Source organism: Pipistrellus hanaki (genome assembly GCF_964339955.1).
Source record: "Pipistrellus hanaki genome assembly, chromosome: 19".
NCBI lineage: Eukaryota > Metazoa > Chordata > Mammalia > Chiroptera > Vespertilionidae > Pipistrellus > Pipistrellus hanaki.
The window spans coordinates 19972907-19992504 of record NC_140521.1 but is presented as its reverse complement, the minus strand read 5'-3'; the positions used below and the strand labels follow the sequence as shown (position 1 = coordinate 19992504).

General features: G+C 44.8%; 1 protein-coding gene across 1 annotated transcript in view; it reads right to left on the bottom strand.

Moving 5' to 3' along the window:
- The window catches only part of FBXW8 (F-box and WD repeat domain containing 8), a 106381-nt gene that overhangs the window by 55906 nt on the left and 30877 nt on the right, over nt 1–19598 (bottom strand). Inside the window, exons 4-5 of the mRNA XM_084868311.1 lie at nt 16397–16485; nt 1661–1818 (exon numbers count right to left, since the gene is read on the bottom strand). Of these exons, the coding sequence (XP_084724437.1) occupies nt 1661–1818; nt 16397–16485 (247 nt within the window). The remainder of the gene's footprint in view (nt 1–1660; nt 1819–16396; nt 16486–19598) is intronic.

The following is a 19598-nucleotide window of genomic DNA, read 5'->3' as shown; positions in this document are numbered from 1 at the left end:
TGAAATGTGAGGGGCTTAGAGGCAGAGGAACAGGGAGGAACACTGCTGGTCGAACTCCTGGTCGAGGGGACAATTTGCATGTTAGCCTTTTATTACATAGGATATACACTGAGTGGCCAGATTATTATGCATTCAGAGATCATAATAATCTGGCCACTCAGTATATATTTTGGCAATTATGTGCCAAGTACATGCAGACAAAAGTAGTTTCTCTATCATATCTATATGGTCTCCCAGTGTTGGTGACAAAGACAATTTTAACCAACAATATAAACCTGCAGCACACTTGCACATCACCTCAAACTCTGTTTTCAAGCTCACAGATATGAGAAGTGGGGGTACAAGAGCTGGGTGCCTGTTTCTGTGTCTGTGCTCACTGTTACCTGACCAGCCCTGCGACCATGCAGGGCCCCAGGGACACAGCACAGTTCTGGATTCACCACTGATTAATGGCTCATCCGCAAGCAAATCACTTAGCTGGGGGCTCTGGACCTCAGTTTCCCCTTCAGAAGAAAAATGTGCACGTGTGTGTGTGTGTGTGTGTGTGGCAGGGGAGGTTACTGGATACTTCTAAATCTGTGTGATTCTAACTTAAAAGTACTACATTTCATTGATAATTTGGGAAGTAGCAAACACACTCAAGCTGCTCATATGTTATCTATCCAAGATCTCAATAAACAGATAAAAAAATACTATATGCCAAAAGAAACCCAGCTTAGCCGAATATCCAGAGGCTGAATAAAAGACCATCAATGGGTCCACTACTGTCAAGCCAGAAGAACAGCATTCATGTTCTTAAAATACTAAAATGATAATATTTTACAGATGTCAGCCCTAATTTCTTTTCAATGGCATATGAATATGAAACTCCCCATTAACTTATTTTACCACAGTGGTTTCCCTCTGAGCCAACCAATAACACTAACTCTGAAGATGTGCAATGGGGCCACGACATGAACACGAACATTCTCAACTATCTGTGGTCCGGCCCTCAGGCAAGTAGGGAAACAGTATTGGAAATTCAAATTTTACACTATAGTGAAGTCAGGAGCATGTGGAAGGAATATAGGATTTTCACGGCCATTTCAACTATTATTCCTATTAGCTATAAACTGCCAAGTATTTCTGTATTAGACTATTCTCTCCTAATTCTGAAATCCACAGTTGCTTGTGTGCAAAAATCAGTCCCAGCAAGACAACATATTACCATAAATCATGTAAGTGCCAGAAAGCTAGGCCCTGACTTTTATTTTTCTATTTCCATATTTGTCAATAGATGATCTATGTCTACCCTTTTCACTGTTCCCTCTGAACTAGGTAGAGACTAAAGGAAAAGTAGGCCAAGTATATTTAATATTTTACACCAAACAAGTTCTTTATTAAGATGGCTCGGCCCGCCCCACACCTGCCTCTCACACAGCCTGACAGCCCCAGCAGGAATGAAGCACCAGTGCAATGGGTGCTGCGCTCCAATGCCTACAAATGCACTGTAGGTTATTGGCCAACTTCTTCACATAAAGCAAAGAGCGTATGTGTGTGAACATGTGTGTGTGCCCACGTGTATGTATGGAGGGATTACATGTGGGAGCCGGCCACAGCTGCTTAATTTTTGTAAAGCTTTTTTTTTTCCTTAATAGGGAGGAGGGTTGTGGTTACTTACCATCCTCATAAGCTGCCACTGCCAGCGAGCTGTTTATCCTCACAAAGGAGACATATGGCTGCATGCCAGGCTCGTCGTCCTCGTACTCAGAGTCCAGGAAGGGGGCTACGTAGTCCCAGGTGCGGGTGTCCCACACCCTCACGTCCCCTGATGTGTATCTGGAAAAGAGGGACCTCGTTGGTTCCAAGTGGAGATGGAGAGCAGGGCCACAGTGGAGAGAAAACGGGGAGAGCCTGGGTTGGAGTGGAACCACCCCTGCACCACCGCTCAGATGAGTGACTCCCACGAGAGGAACTGTCACCCTGGGAACAGAAAGGCTGTGAGCACCTTTCACATCCTCAGAGCACAATGCGGACAACTCCAAGAGAACACTGGACCATAAAGAAGAGGGCATCGAGATCTCCTTGTTTTTCCTTTTTCCCTATTATAACCTTAAGTTCTTCCAGGAAAGAGGTCACGAGGAGAAATTTGTAGAAGCCACGGTATTTACATACACACACACAAGAAAGACAGGCAGAGAGAAACTAAGGACTAATGGTTTTCCAGGCACAAGCTTTCTAATACCTCATCCACGCATCAGATTTGACTGATTAAAGTCCCTAAAGACTAATTGATTTGCTGAAACAATTAAATCTTGCCTTTAGCAGCCAGACAATGCTGCCTCCTCACGAAAAGCTCTTGCTGAAATGCATGACACTCCCAGTTTTGCCCACTTAGAAAATAGGAGCCCTCACTCTCCGCTATTACTGCTGCCACTCCAGCAAATGAAGCTCTCCATCAACGCCCCGGCAGGGCCAGAACCTGCGCAGACCCGAGGCCACTAGGAAATGGACTGGCCAGATGATGAGGTGGTGCACTGCCTGCCACTGGGGTATTTACGCCAAGTTCCTTACATCTGCCACCGGGGGCTCCATTCAACACATACAGCAACTGCGGGGAGGCAGTCAGAGATGGTGGAAGAGTCCGTATGTACCCACACAAACACAGACAATTTAGGGGGTTTCTAAGCCATTGTTCTTTCAGGGTTTCTTTTAATATATTTTTGTTGATTTCAGAGAGGAAGACAGAAGCATCAATGACGAGAGAGAATCATCGATTGGCTGCCTCCTGCATGCTCCATCCTGGGGTCTGAGCCCGAAACCTGGGCATGTGCCCTGACCGGGAATCAAACCGTGACCTCCTGGTTCATAGGTCGAGGCTCAACCCTTGAGCCACACCAGCCGGGCCTTTCAGGGTTTCTTTGATCCCACAATAACCTCTGAGGTTTATTTAATTACTGCAATGTATGGCATGATTCATTACAAAATAGTTATAGCTCAATTTCTCACGTGAGATTTCTTAATAAGGAAACTAGGAATACTCGTAATTTAGGAATGCTTCATTTACTCAAGGCAGTAAGTAGTCTTTCTCTCAAATTAATAACTGGCAGTACATACAAAGATTGTGTAATTCAAAGGTCATTCTGCAGCAGATTCTCCAGGTTGGAGGATCCTCTTGCTGCAGACAGCACGTGGAGTGTGCGCGTGGAGAGCGCGCCAATAAGAGGCACGTGCTTTCTAACACTGGACTGATGGGCCTGTCTGACCACTCACCCTCAGTGGACAGAATCGCCCACTCCACGGTGCTATCAGCCAGTGCTGCACGAGCAAGGGTGGATGGCTGCTGGCTCCCGGGCCCTCCAGGCAGTGTTCCAGATGACCCTCCCTAACGAGGAACCCCACACAAGAACACACACCCACTGCACCACAACTTCCAGGCTCACCCTGCCTCTCCGGAAATGACTCAGGCAATCCCCGGAGTGAGGCCACTTCCTATTAGCGAGAGACATTAAACAGAGATGACATGTTTGGAATTCTAGACTGTGTGAGGAGATTCTTAGGGTTAATTTCAAAGTGAAAGGAATTAGCCAATTCAGAAAAGAAAGGTGAGAAGGATGACAACGTCTTTTAGACATTCCGAGAAGGTGGGGGAAGAAAGGGAATTTGGGGATGAGAGAACTAAAGAACTTGGAGAAAAAGAAATGCACAAACCAGGAAAATGTACTTCTATCCCATTAGTCTCAGCCATTCTGTCTTTCATTACCTGTACCTGGGACCACACCAGTGGTCTCCATGTGGTCCTCTGTGGCACCCCTCAGGTGCCACAGTACAGAGGAGAGAATTTTGGTGGCTGAGCTCCACCCCACCGCAGTCCCCTTTATATGATGAGGTCCCAGGTAAAACAACAACCACCCAACAAAACTTAGAAAACTGCTGGATCCCACAACAGTGACCTGTGAGATGCAACGTGTGCTGTCTCACTGCTCAGGGAAGAGGCGAGCGGGAGGGCAGAGCCACAGAGAAGAGCACTCCGAATTACACATCTCACACTCCCAGTGAGCCTTTTCTTCCGTGAATGACGTTGTCCCACTCACGCTGCACCTCCACACGTTTAAATTAAATACGTGCAGGCCTCAAAAGTTTCAGCTCAACACCAAAGTAGCCCGTTGCTGAATTCCTTATTTTGCTGGTGATTTTTTTTTTGCCTGCGGCCCACACTGCAATAATGTTCAAATCGCTGCACCCTTTCTTCTCGTTCCCAGGAATGCCACACTAGTCTCCATCCCCCAAGCCCTCACAGCCTACCAGGCAGCAGCCCCCCTACATCTAAGCCTCTCCCGCCGCCAGTCAACCCTACACAAGCCCAGTCCTCAAAAATACTGGACTCCATGAATCATCCTGCCTCTCTCCTTGCAACGGTGTGTGTGACTATCTGACTGTTCATCTCCCCTACAAACCTACAAGCTTCTGAGGACAGGGGCTGGATCTCTCTCACAGCCGTGGCTCAGTGGCTGGAACTGTCAGACTAGAAGAGCACTGGACACCCAGAAAGTCCTCGGTCAATACGGAGCCCTAACCCCTCATGGAATGAAGTTGTAATTACTAGCCTGGCACTGAGAACACTCCCCAGCTTAGCGCCCACTCCTCTTCCCAGCCTCGTTACCTCCTCGTCCATAGCATGAGCCAGCCTCCACTCGTTGGCTTCAGAACACTCTTGCCTCTGAACCTCGGCTCACAGCACCCAGCTTTTTGGAGGCCTTCCCTCCTCCCCACTCAGCCCAGTGGGTCTCAACCTTGACTGCACATTATAGAATCACCTGGGATGCTTTTAAGACTCCCAGTACTCAAGCACACCCCAGACCAATTAAAACTGACTCTCTTGCCCTAACCGGTTTGGCTCAGTGGATAGAGCGTCTGCCTGCGGACTAAAGGGTCCCAGGTTCGATTCCGGTCAAGGGCAGGTACCTTGGTTGCGGGCACATCCCCAGTAGGGGGTGTGCAGGAGGCAGCTGAACAATGTTTCTCTCTATCCCTCTCCCTTCCTCTCTGTAAAAAAATCAATAAAATATTTAAAAAAAAAAAGAAAAGCTGACTCTCTTGCACAGCCAAGGTGGCTTAGTGGTTGAGGGTTGACCTATGAACCAGGAGGTCATGGTTCAATTCCCGGTCAGGGCACATGCCAGGGTTGTGGGCTTGATCCCCAGTGTGTGCAGAGGCAGTCCATCGATGATTCTCTCTCATCACTGATGTTTCTATCTCTCTTTTCCTCTCCCTACTCTCTGAAATCAATAAAAATAATTAAAAACAAAAACAAAGAACTGACTCTCTGAAGGTAGAACCAGGTATCAGTATTTCCAAAGTGCAGCCAAGATTGAGAATCTCTAACTTACCCCAAGCCCACTAACTCCTCAAGGTCTAGCAAAGGCTCTTCTCCTCCATGAAGCCTTCTCTAACTCAACTACCATGCCCATATCTGAGGAAACAGCATTCATTGCTATGTTCCATGTCTCCTCACTGTGAAGTCCTCGTGAAGGCCATATCCCAATGCCACAGCCTCCACCACAGTGCCTTACACACCGCTAACAATAAACAAATGGCTGAAAGGGGCCATCCACAAGTAACTAAATGGTTTGAGTGGCACCTCCTTCCATATCTGCTGCCCACCTTCCAGTGCTATTGATCAACGAAACACCCAGAATGCACACATCAATATGCATTAGAATTCTTGCATGTGTTTCTAAACTGATTAAAATCATTATAAAACACAAGATAAGCAAAATTATTTCAGTAAACACAGACAGCCATTTGAATTAACTCCATTCTTCATGGCTAAAGAGCATGATAATAACGCAAACATTTTGCTGCAAAATGACTCAGGAAGCAAAATGTAAGCGACTTTACATCTCTTTCATGATAGGAACAGAGAATAAATAGAGTGATGACTACACTGCAGGTTCTAAAATCTAACACGGGTGAAAGCAGCCACAGCAGTGGCAATGGGACTCAGAGCTAAAGAAACACGTTTTCGCCAGGGTAAAACACTGGTAGGGCAGAGGGACCTGGACCAAACCCTCACCGTGATCTACAAGCACTTACCAACGTTGGCCAGCAGAAGCAAGAACAGACATCCAAGCAAGGTAGGGGAAAGGGTTGATTTTTCTCCAGAGCTCCAGATGTCTTTATCACTGCCTAATGGCAATTACACTCAACCAATTAAGACCCCACTATGACAGTTGCATTGTCAGTAAGCCTTTGGACCCCAATGCTGATGGCTCTCTAATTAGTGCCCGTGCAAAGTACAACTGCAACTAATGGAAGAGCACTAAAGAAACAATGAAGAAGCAGCTTTTTCCAAACCAGTAAGGAGGTCCCAGCCATGGCACGGGCCAGTGAAACTGTATGCCTTCGCCATCTTTTTTTATGCCTGGCAAGGCTGAGTTTACCTCCGAGTAAATGGGTCACAGACCACAGCTGATTTTTTGTTGAAAGAATGGGAATAGAGCCTCTCTCAAGCTCAGCACGCCAGAGCAATTGCCAATTTAAAATGATTTATCACCAAAGAGCTTTCATTAACTTGTAAGTCTCCAATAAACAGACTACTGATTTGGACTAAAAGACCGCAAGAAAAAGAGGGAAGACATACAGCTAAAAATGACCTTTAACCTTTCTTTTCATATAAATGTCCAGCAGGGCAAGAGGAGGGGCGTGGTTTCCTTTGGCTTCCAGGTGCCGGCTCCTCTTTGCTAAAAACAATGTTTGTCAAAGCTCTTCATAACAGCCTGGGCATTGTTTTGATTTAAGAAAGCTGGAAATGGGGTTAAGTGACTTACACAAGGTCACAGGAAACATTTTAGCGGCGCAGCTGGGATCAGAACAGGTTCTTGGGCTTTTTTCAACCTGCTGTTTAGCCAATAAGCCACTCCATCTCCTCAGATGACAGTCTTTAAACTAATACAGCTTTTAAGAACCATCCCCATTTAAGTGCAATATAAGGAATTTATTGTTTTCAATACTGTGACTCAGGCTTGCAGGACACAGCCCCTGACCCGAACTCATCAATTCTATCACTGTGTCTCAACTGGAAGGCAAGAAGCCAGCAGCAGTAACACAAAAGCTCAGGATGCTGGCAAGGAGTGTGGCTGGGCAGATGCCATGTGCCTCCCACACCTGCTTCCCAGGTGACGTGGGGGGACATATGGAGTGGATGGTAAGACTTCACCCTCTACAGGGCCATACTCTCAGCTCCCCACTCCCCCCAAAGAAGTCACCATTCTCTTCTGACCAAGTACTCACGCAGCCAAAAGGAGCCTTGTTAGGAGTGAGGCCTCAGACCAGGACCAGCAAATGGTTTCATTTGTGTGTCAAATCCAATAAATTAGTAGTGGTTGCCTACTGCCCTGTGTTGAGAAGGATCCTGAGCTGTATTCCATCAATAAGTGCTATAAAGGGTTATCTATGCCCAGTGTCCGTTTGGGAGTGAGGGTGGCAGCATACCTACAAGTTATTTGCATCTCTGCCCCATACTAAACCCTACCTAGCCAACTCCTTACCATCCTTCCAGACTCCGCTGAGAAGTCATTTCCAGGAGAACCCAGCTGCCTCTGAGATTGTAGGTGCCTCTCCCAGCACGTTCTGGTTCCCTGCTCATCCCCTACTCTACCATCTCTCCCCCCCAACTCTACCATCTCTCCCCCCCAACCCCCCGTGTGTGTGTGTGTGCGCGCGCACACACACACACACACACTGTCTACGGTCCTGGGTCAGGCTGGGAGCGAGGGAGATATACTTGCCACAAGCAAGAGCTGTGTCTGCAGCATTTATCTGTGCTTGTAAATGTTGAATGAAGCTCCTGACTTAAAACTTACACGATGAAGTGATTTAAAGGCTACAGAGCAATTAGGCAGAGGCCCCTAACAGTACAGCACCCACATCGCAACAAACATCTATTCCCTTAATGTGTGGAGGTTTTAAGAACTACTCGCATACTCCATCCTTTCGTTAGCAATACCAAAGATTACAAATCAATGAAATCAAGAGTATTTACTGTTTTCTATGAAACATGGCTGCGTTGTATTACGCAATTAACAAAATGAACTCAGTCCCACGGTGCAGTCTTTTTGTGGAAATGCACTCCTGCAAACATCAAGTGCAGCTTAAGACGCATCAATTGAAAAATAATGAACATCTTAATGGACCTTACGAGATACATGCACTACACACTTAAAACTGTTTTCCATACATCTTGGTTAATCACAATCAATAGAGCCAGAGTCAATGATGATTATGCGGAGTTATTGTAGCTGTGGCCCTTCCCATTATTCCTTGGAGAACCAGAGATGGATAAATGCATTCATGAGTTCACCAGTATTTATTAAGGACATTCTGGAGCTCCTTCATTAAGGACATAATAAATGCAATGCTCTCCTCTCGTCTCTTATCAATATCTTACCTCAGACTTATTTACCAGAAGAGCATGTATACCTCACAGCAGAAAATAAATAAATTTAAAAGTATTTTTAAAAAGAGGTCCCTAACGGGTAATGATCAAATTCCTTATGGGAAGCAGCCCAATGCCATAATAAGCAGCAGCACAAAATCAATATAAAATGAGGTTGAAAGGGTAACTGACAAGAGAAAGTTTTGTGTGCGTTTTTTTTAAAGGAAAAGACAAAGTATGACTTAGTAAGTATAAATATGGGGTGACATTTGCCTCATGCAACTTTTATCACCAGTCTGTATTTAAAAAAAACATTTGTTATCTGAAGAGCTGCAAAGTAGTCCTAGGTATTATCCATTTTTTATACCTTGACATTGAAACAGGATCTTTAGGGGAATATAGGCAGGATTATGGAATTTTTTAAATTGGGGTCCAAGGAAAAACACATGGCTACAGACTGGGAGAAGGTACATCTTCATAAAACAAGGAAGCCAGGTGCAGCTCCATTTCCATAAGACAAGGGAACTGGAAGTAACCACACACACACACACACACACACACACACAAAAAGTATATATTTAAAAAATAGAGGAGGAGGAGGAAGAAAGCCCAGAAGGAATGGAAGGACTATGAGGGAGGAGGGCCTCAGAATCACTACAGTAATCACTTTGAAAGGGAATGTTGACCCAGTCAGAAGGGATATCAGGACCCAGCCTTTATAAGCCATGGAAACAGGAAGTCTGTGGAACCTTTTCCCCTCCCCAGGTGGGAGTCCATTCTGTGGGACTCTTTCCCTCTCCCCACGTGGGAGTCTGTACTTGTTCTTCAATAAACTCTGCCTTTGCTATACTACCCTCTGTCCATGGATTCATTCTTCGATTCCGGTGGACAAAGAATCTGGTTCCAGTCCAAAAATTCCATATCAACATGAAATTAGTAGAGTATCAAATACACCATCCTTGAGGTCTTTGGCTCTTGACAGAAAATATTTTTTAAATTCAGGGCAAATATACTCTATTTCTGATCAAAGCCATATTTTGGCATGGTACCTGGTCAATACAAAGACACGTTTTTAATTATTGGAATAACTGGAGGAAAAGGTGGCTAAGAATAAGGTTAACATTCTACTGGAAGTGCCACTAGGCAAACTGAACCAAGCAGAGACTCAGCGCAGATATAAAGTAGCTCAAAATTTTGCTTCCCGTCTAGACCCTCTCACATCTGATGTCCAGGTTGTGTGGACAGACAGAGCTAATAAAAACGAAAGCCACAACGACAGCCAGAGGTCACTCGGCAGCCTGAGAGAGGTGTGGTGGCACGCTTGCCTCGAAGGGAACGGAGAGGGATAAAATGCATGAGAGCAAATGGGACAACTGAATATGTTTAGGGAGAGAGAGCTAACCTTTGCAACATTAAATGACACATTTTTCTCTCTACCCACACTTGGCAGAAGAGAAACATGGACACAGTGAGTCACTGTTCTAGTAAAGGTGGGGACTGGATCCTAAAGGCATTTCCTATCAGTGGAAAACCACTTAGGAAGGCTGAGAAAAACCTCAATACAAAGACAGTGCCTGACATTTTAAAAACCAGAAGTGGGGGCCATGGTCCTATAATGTAAACAGAAGTGTGCTTTCTCGTGCACACTGGCACCCTTCACACTTAGGAATCGTAATAACAGTAAGGAGGGAGCTTATGGCGAACACCACCACACTCCCGGGCCTCTGAGAAAAGCCTCTGAGGGCTAATAGCTTGATGGTTAGCAGAGCAGAGCAGCTCGAGGCCTCCAGTGACCAGGCCTGCCTTTCTCTGGTGAGCTTCACCTGCGAGGCTCTCCCTCACTAGGTGGCAGCACAGGAAACAGGCTCCTGGCCAATTATACCTAGACCCACATCTCGGGTTCTCTAACGTGATCTCTTTGAACTCCTGACATCATCTGTTTTCAACACTCTTCCCTCCCAGCATGCACCTGGGGAGCAAGAGTGGCCTGGGCGTCACAGAGCAGCGCAGGGATGCCTTCATAGCACCTTTCATGGTTTCTTCCCTCTTTTTCCTTAGTGACAAACACAATCTGAAAAACACTGTAAAATTCTCAGAGCTGTCGCCACCAAAAACCAAAATAAAACAAAGAAACAAATAAACACACTTTCTGATCACTTCTTATCAACACACTTTCTACCGTGTTTCCCCGAAAATAAGACATCCTCCGAAAATAAGACCTCGTGCATGAAATAATAAGACATCCCCTGAAAATAAGATCTAGCGCACCTTTGGAAGCAAAAATTAATATAAGACACTGTCTTATTTTCGGGGAAACAGGGTAGATAACATCTCTTTCTGTAAATACAAGGAGAGCACACCCTGGACCTCAGATATTTCAGGAGTGATATCAGATCCCAGAGAAAGTGCAGCCGGAGGCTGAACCCCAAGAGCAGCAGACAGGTGGCTTATTGTACAGAGATTGGAGGCTTTGCAGCACCAAGTTTTCTCAAGTTAAAGAGGTAGGAAATTTTAGCTGGAAAATCAAAGTACAGGCAGTGTCTGAATGTCTAAGTCACAGATGGAGGGACTTCACTCACCTAACAACGAAGAAAACAATCGGCTCCGGCATTTTCTGGGAACGTGCTCCGGGGCCAGATGAGAGCGCAGGAAGGCCAGGGGGAGGCAGGGCAGGAGGCAGCGGGTCAAAGATGCAGTGAGGAAGCTCAGAGAGTGAAGGGCCTCAGACATAGAAGGAGCTTTCCTTCCATCCGCACATCCCCCTAGTTTCCTGGCTGCTAAGACTGGTGTCAGGGGCTGAGGACACAAAGATGCTCAGTTCATCGTCTTCACATATAAGAGGGGTCCAGTTAACAAGATTCAACGGCACAAGAGGCCGAAGGGGAGGGGGCAAAAAAGGCCATTGGTTTGCGACCACTGGGACCTGTGAGAGTCCTCAGGGGGAGGGCGGGAAAGGAACCCCTCTGCAGGAGGCTAGGATGTGGGTAGTAAACAAGGGCCTTGTGTGTGCTCTATTTATGGTCTTCATAGAAAGCAGGTTTATTCCAGAGAGCAGGCTGGAGGGATGGTTTAGACGGTAAAGCAAAAAGTTAAATTGGAAAGAAGTTGAGGGTGATGAGGCAATTTAAAATAATTTAACCTAGAAAGTCTAAAAATTCACTCTTCTAAATTTATCTATGGGACTCTAGCCTAGGAAAACAATTAGACTAGGGGAGGGTAATGGAAGAACTTTAACTCTTTAGTCTACACACTTCTAAGAAATTCAAAGTTTCTATAATAAGCATGGGTTTTATAGCTTTTAAATAAGATTTGCAGTACTAAAAAGGGAAAAATCTACAAACCTCTATACAGAAAATATTCACACTGTGTAATAACAAAACACATAAAATGACTTTAATGTCTAGCACTAGGGAAATGAGTAAGAAAATTAGGATATAATTGTATCCTAGGAACTTCTGTAACAAATCAAAGATGTAATGAAATGTATATAATAACATGGAAAAAATGTCATCAGTTTAGTGAGGGGAAAGGCCAAAGTGTAATGTAGGCTATGATTATATTATGTAGAAATATGTATTTTTAAAATCTACTGAAAAATAAACTATACACATCAAAAACGATAACCAGCGTTGTGCTAGCATGCAAAGTTTCAGATGGCTCTCTTCTCCACTTTCTAACAGTTCTATAAAAACAGCATGGCTTTGTTGCTGCTTTTATTTTTAACAGAAAAGAAAGATGCATGCCACAAAAGGAAAACAAAAATGATACAATAACAGACAGGCAGTCAGAATGGCAAAGGAGGGCTGGCCAAGCAGCCCCGATGCAGGCTGTGTGTGGACACTACAGAGGCACAGCAAAGTGGTCCAGGCACGTGTGCCAATCCTGGCTCATCAGACCGCTCTGGACCAGTTATCTCACACAAAATGAGTGTCTGGGAATAGACAATCTCTAAAGTGCCTTCCAGGTTTAAAATCGTATGATTCGCGCTAGCCAGTTTGGCTCAGTGGATAGAGTGTCAGCCTGCGGACTAAAGGGTCCTGGGTTCGATTCCAGTTGACACATGCATGGGTTTCAGGCTCAATCCCCAGTAGGGGGCGTGCTGGAGGCAGCCGATCAATGATTCTCTCTCGTCACTGATGTTTCTATCTCTCTCTCTTCCTTTCTGACATCAATAAAAGTATGTTTAAAATGAATAACTAAATAAATAATAAATAAAATCCTATGATTCTAAGTTGCAAAAACGAAGGAATCAGAGAACAGACAAGAGAAATTAGTAATTTCTCCAGTTTTCTTACATAATGTAAAATATAGGTGGGGGAGAGATAACCTACATATTACATTTTAATGCTAACGTCAGATAAAATGCTGTGTAGGTACTATGGACATTAGTGAAATATTACATGCCACCTTCAGTTTTAAAAGATGCTTATAACCTGGAAAGAAAACACATGGCTGTAAAGTGAAAATAACAATGTAAAACAAAAGCGTTTGGGAAAAACTGTGAGGCCACAGGATCAGCTGCCCTATCAGCTCATCCCTTCCCTGGGAGATGGGAAGGGCAGATGTTGGTGTGGAGGTGAAGGGGTTCACAGGCTAAGAGCTATGGACATCTATGGGGGTGGACAAGACTCGAGTTGGGCTTTTATAGAATGGGGACTGGGTTTCTTGTGGGGGTGATGAAAATGGTCATCAAAGGTAAATAAACCAAAATCACTGACATACCATTTTAAAGGGTGAATTTTATGGTATGTAAATTACATTTCCCTTCTTCTTCTTCGTCTTCGTCTTCTTTTTTTTTTAATGTGGTCAGAGGTAACTAATTAGAACAGTGTAGAAAAACCCAAAGGTACACTGAGGAGAGCAATGAGGAGAAAGGGGGTGGGGGTGCAGGCAGCCTGACTCCTCTCCCTAATGAACATTCCTGTTAGCCTATAGTCTAGTCATTGCCCACTCCTTAATTATCTGGTCTTGCAAGACCTGTTTACCTAAACACTCCCATTTTACAAAGGCCATAAACCATGAACAATACACAACCCCTGGAGGGGTTATCAGTGCTGGCACCAGGCCACAGCTTTTAGGTGTGGTCTCACAGCCCCATCCCAACACCTGGGGCTTTTTGCAAAGCCCAAGGAAGGTCGGAAGTCTGATCCATATAAAGGGGACAGAGAAACAAAAAGATACAAAGGAAGAGCTTCCTCCATATTGGTGTACTCAGGATTTGGAGAACTGACCCCTGAGTCACTGTACCAGTACATGTGAAACATCTGGAAATAAATGGCTTTTTCCTGTATCTCCGGGTACTCCTGCGTATTTCTCGGTCGCCTGGTAAACTCTGTAACATTAGGGAAAGGTAATAGAAATGATCATCCATGAGACAGGAAGGGAAGCAAAGACTGAGGGACCAATAGGTGAGAGATCCAGGCTTTGAGAATTATGTGCTTCCTCTGCTGGAAAAACAAGCCTCCAGTAGGCAGGGCCAGGTCCTTTCAGTCTGCTACGTGCCCGAGTGTCTCAGACACACTCATGCACTCATACCTGAGCGTGTGAGTGAGCCTTTGACGGTTACTCTGGGTCTGGTGTGAAAGGAAGAATAAAGACTGGATAACTGTAAGTTTAACAAAATAAAAATTAGTGTAGGTCTGAACAATGTGACTGCATACCAGGAACATTGGCACACAGGATTGAAAGATGGAAAGAAGCAAGAGACTTTCCAAGAGTCTTTGCTCTCTATCAATTATATGAAATATATTTATTAGGTTTGCATGCAAAAATGTTACATAAACTCTAGCTATACAAACTAAATTCTACTTGTGTAAAAAGAGAGAGGCAAAAGAAGGGGGAAAATATAAGCAAGATAAGCAGAAGAGAAAGAAATGATGAGGTGGACACTGTCTCTTTAAGAAGCTCCTTGGAGATACATAACTGTAGAAAGCCTGGTGAATACAACATTGATTGGGAATGAGGTAACCACAAACACCGCTGTCTCAAATGAAAAGGGATTCAAGACCTGACCCAGAAAACAAGCATCGTAACCACCAGATAAAATTTTAATGATAAACACAAGATGCTCTACACACAAGCAAGATATGAAGTATCTGATGCGAGGCCATAAACGTAAGGCTCTCTTAGAAAGAGGAGCTGTGAGGAGCCTCTCTGACCCACAGATCAAGTTTCATCTTATCGATCCACAAACTCTGCCATCGCTTTGCTTTGTGCTGTGGAATCGGCAATGTTGAGGGGCCTCCAGGGAACACAGAGACAGGAAAAAGGACTGGCACCGGCCGGCCTTTGTGAGGTCCATGTCCAGATAAGAAATGCACAATTGGCTTTTGAGATTAAAGTCCCCTTTATTTCTAATTTCTTTTATGACTCTCTCAGTCCAATCTCCACATGCTGTCCTCAAAGGTCTCTGATACTAGGAGACCCCTTCAAGCGAGAAGGACAGAAGTCCCCTTTGAGTTAACACGGGACCTAGAATTGGTGGGCGGAAAGAACCTTCTATATCAGGAGCTGTTGGGCCCACCCTTGAGCAGTGGGGGCAGAAGTCCAAAGCCGCACTGGATGAAGTCTAGATTCCTGATCTGTTAATCTTTCTAGAATAATCCTATATAATAAAAGGGTAATATGCAAATTGACCCTAATGGTGGAATGACCAGAATGACCACTGGACTAGTCACTATGAGGCACACTGACCACCTTTCCCCAGCTGGCTGGCTCCGATCACCCGATGGCAAATGGGGAACCGGGAGTGGGGGGAGAAAGGGGTGGGCAGGGCCCGCTGTGGGCAGGCGGGGAAGATGGCCCTGACTGTAGGCCAGGCCTAGGGACCATACTGTGCATGAATTTCGTGCACCGGGCCTCTAGTAGTACTATAGTGCTCGGAGGAAGTCTACTCACCTCTAAATTGTGGCCAGAAAAACAAAAGCTAAAGAAAAGTGTTCCTCTATACTGGACACCTGAACTGATACAAATCACATTGGATGTAAACTGTAATGGGGGGAAAATGTTTTTAATTGCACTTACAAAAAAATTAAAATAAAATGAAACAAAACTAAAAAACAAAATAAGGGTTCTCCATGGGTGTATCTTGTTTAAAGCAAAAAGTCTTTTTCATAGGCATTGCATGCCACAAAATATTAAAATAATCTGACTGCAATTTCAATTCAAATGGTGCTCTTTAAGGAATGCTTCTTAAGGAGAGATTTTTCTTAAAAGAAAAACTTGACTACTACCAAGTTGTCAAGGCCAAGGTTTGTTTTTGTTTTCTGGCAGGTAGGCGCCTCTCTTGGGTGGCTCACGCCTAAGCCAATACAGACTGAGAAATTTCAATGCTCTGGTTTCTATAGCACTAAGTATACAATGTGAGAATCTAGTTCAAAATATCCTCATCCGAAAAAGAAAAGTGACCTTCTCATTATACATTAACGAAATGCATAAACACATCTCTGTAGTAAAATATGAAGAATTCATGAAAGTGGTTTTTAGAACAGAAGCCAAAGGAATCTACAGAAGCTAAAATTAAATTTCTTGGCCACAGAGACAAATAAAAAGCAAACAGGCGCTGTGTGGTGGGAAGGGAGACTGTGTGTGGCCACAGCCCTTCCTCAGTAATAAAAGCTTCAGAACAAGAGCACAAGAGCAGGACCTCTTTGTGCCAACACGTATTATTCTTGCTTGACTTTTTTATGTCTTCATAAAATACAAACTGTTTGCCTTAATGAAAATCTAACATAACATGCCACAAGAGTGGTTTTAAAGCTAGGAGAGACATATTGAGACAGATCTGCTCTGCACCATTCGCTTCTCACCATTGACTTCAGAGTTCTCCAATCCCGGAGAAGGGAGTCCTCCAAACATGAGCCATCTATACGAAAGCATGTGCGCCCCAGGGAAGACAATGTCACTGGGACTTGGAGGGGGTACATGAAAACCTAAAAGACCTTAAGATACAGTATTAAGTGAAAAACTGTCCTAGCTTACCCAGCAATGACCACACCATCATGAGAGTGCACGTCACATAAAACAGCATCAGGAATGTGTTCCAGCTCACTCACGGCTCCCTTGCGATTCTGCGTAAGGAAAAGGGTGTGCAGGGTTCGTTATTCTGTGGATAGCAGACACAAAGCTTGTCCCTTTCACCTACGCTCCCCTGTGAATTTTTACAGCATGTACTGTGTTCACAGTTATCTGGACATTCAAAAGGACCAAGATGACAGCCAGTACGTTAAGCTGTTAGCATTTACAACACACACACACACACACACACACACACGCGCGCGCGCGCGCGCATACACACAAAATAGAGGGGGTATGGGATGTTGCTCCGTTATCCTCAAGGGGATATGAAGGAAATATGTGATCACAAATAACTATAATCCACAAAAGGCTGAATGTGGCAAATCTCAAGAAATTATATAAAGTATATTAAAAAGTTCTGTTCAGAGGAAAGTATTTAAGGATATTTTACTTGTTAATAACACTTATAAACAACCTGCTTAATAAAATGAAAAAGTATACATAAAGAGAAAAAATCAGGATGGGGAAAAGGAAGAAAGACATTGCTCCTGATTGAGAGGTCAGCGGTCCATGGGAACAGTATTTAAAGGAATCCTTTAGACACATAACACTGGCTGCTCTAAGGAAGGAAGCAGGTGGTAGGTGAAAAAAGGTGTCTCTTTCACTGTATGTCCCTTTCTGACTTAAATTATTTGTACCAGGGCAATCATTATCAACCCAAATATACACATAATTATTTTTAAAATAAAAATAAAGGGAATTTAAAGGAATATAAAGTACTTACATGTGAGATGTTGGGAAGAGTAGAATAGTTAAGCCAAAAGTAAGCATGAATAAAGGTATTCAAGAGCATTCAAGTAACCATAATTTCAGCTTTGCTGGACTGGACCAAGTATAGAAATGGTGTGTATAAATGCTAAGCACTGTTGTTAGCATACAGCAAATGTTCAATAAATGGTAGCTCTTACTACTACTTATACTATTAGGAGACAGCTGATGACATTCATCTCATTAAAAACATTTAAGTGGCTATATTCCAGGCACTGTGTAAGATAACTTGCAGATGATGTCCTTTAAAGACCAAGTCCAAGGCTGAGCAACAAAACTAACACATCCAAGTAGAGCTGTCCTGCTAGTGGACACATGGGGATGGGAGGGAAGAACTTGAGTTTCATCTGTGTGGGGACCATGAGCAAAACCATAAGAACAGCAAAGCTCTTTTGAGGGATGAGGTAGTGAAAGAAAAGGAGAGGGCCTGAGATCAAACCCTGTGTGCTGACGGCATGGACCTGCGCCCCACCCCCTGGGCTGCAACCTCACACTGGTATTCTGGTCTTAGAGAAACCCTAGAGGCCCGAGTGAGAAGAATTACTGCAAAAACCAGAAGAGGAATACTACAGCCACCATAACCAGCTTATCAAGTCATTTCCAGGATAGCTCTCAATTGCACGTCCATGTAAGTTCATGCAGTTACTATGTAGAAATATCTGAGAACCTTGGGATCTGTTCTCAGGTTCCCCACGCACTGACCTAGGAGATACCAAATCAAATCACCTGCTCAACCCATCCTGGAGTCAACCACGAACAGCACCAAAGTACAGGATCTCCGTGCAAAGGTCTGCGAGTTTCTCCAGCCAATGCTCACTGAGTACTGGGTGTGAGCCACGCTCTGCAGGAGCGTTACATACATCATTAGACAGTCCTCCTCCCACATCCTACCAGCAGGACTACTCCGAGCCCTACTTTAAAGAAAACAGAGGCACACAGAGGTAAAGCAACTTGTTCTAACACTACTTTTCATGTTTTGATAGGGCTTTCTTTCATTCTAGAGTCACAATGAGAATCACATCACTACAGCGAATATTTATCATTTGATATTTCACTCGTGTAGTCCTCACGGGTGCTATTGTCAGAAAAATGGGTCCAAGACACTTCAAAGAGAAGCCTCCCTCACATGCTGCCTGCAGTTAAGAATCCAGTTCATCCAAACGACAACCATTTACTGAGCACTGACCAAAGAGAGGGCTTTGTGCTCGGACGAGAAAAACAATAGTGACGCTCAGTTAAGCTGCATGGAACTTGGGTACTGTTACTGAGTGCCAGGTGCTATGAGGTGGGTTTTTACTAGTAGATCTTCACTTCTGCCCCCTCTGGCCTGAATGGGAAGCTATACCTGCCTCTCCTCTTGCCTTTTCCAATACCAAAGAGGAAACGAAGAATGTGGCTGCTGCTTTCTCTCTCAGGGGCTGACACCTCTAAATGGGGCCAGGCACACTGAGTAGCTGCAGCTCTCACACTCACACATCTCAAAAGTTTCCCTTCTGCCCAGACAGAGAGGTCCTAGTCAATGCCCAGCTCTCAAGCTTTCGTTAAATTACAGCGCCTCCTACCAGCAGTAGACCCTCTACTTTCTGCCCGCACCGACCCCCATGCCTGTCTCAGCAGCTCTGTCTCTCATGCATGTCTCTCACAGACCTCACTCAAGCACACAGGCAGGAGGACTGCGGGTCCCTCCACATGAGTTTATCATCTGGTGAGGAAGCAGACTGCGGGCCAGTATGATTCTTATTGAGTAGCGGTGTCTTCGTGGCCTAAGAAAGGACAGCTATGCTAACTCTCCTTAGAGAGGTGGTTCTCAACCAGGAGCGGTTTTGCCTCCTGGGGACATGTGAAGATAGCTGAAGACATTTTTAGTTGTCACAGCTGGGGAGAAAGAGAAATGCTACTGGGCATCTACCAGGCAGAGACTACAGGTGCTGGTCAACATCCTACAGCGACAAGACAGCCCTCACCACAAGAACCATGCAGCCCAGTGTCACCAGTGCTGGGTGGAGAAGCCCTGACTCAGAGAACCACTGCTCTTATTCACTTGGCTAGAAACTGTCTGAGGCTGCCCAGATCAAGAGCATCGGTCCCTAATCAGGTTATGAGGTGACTGGGGACAGGCATGGGGACAGGCATGAACACAGGCAATATGTCACCATCAGGAATGAGCAAAGGCTTGTTAATCTCAGAGTCCATTAGGATTGACCTTTAAGGGAGAGGAAGGGGCATGGTTCTGTCCCCTCCACACGACCAACTTCCCAGCTGCCCAGGTGGGAAGAGACAACCACCGCATGGCTGTCTCGTCGTGCCACAAGCAGCTTTGGGCAACACTGCTCTTGAC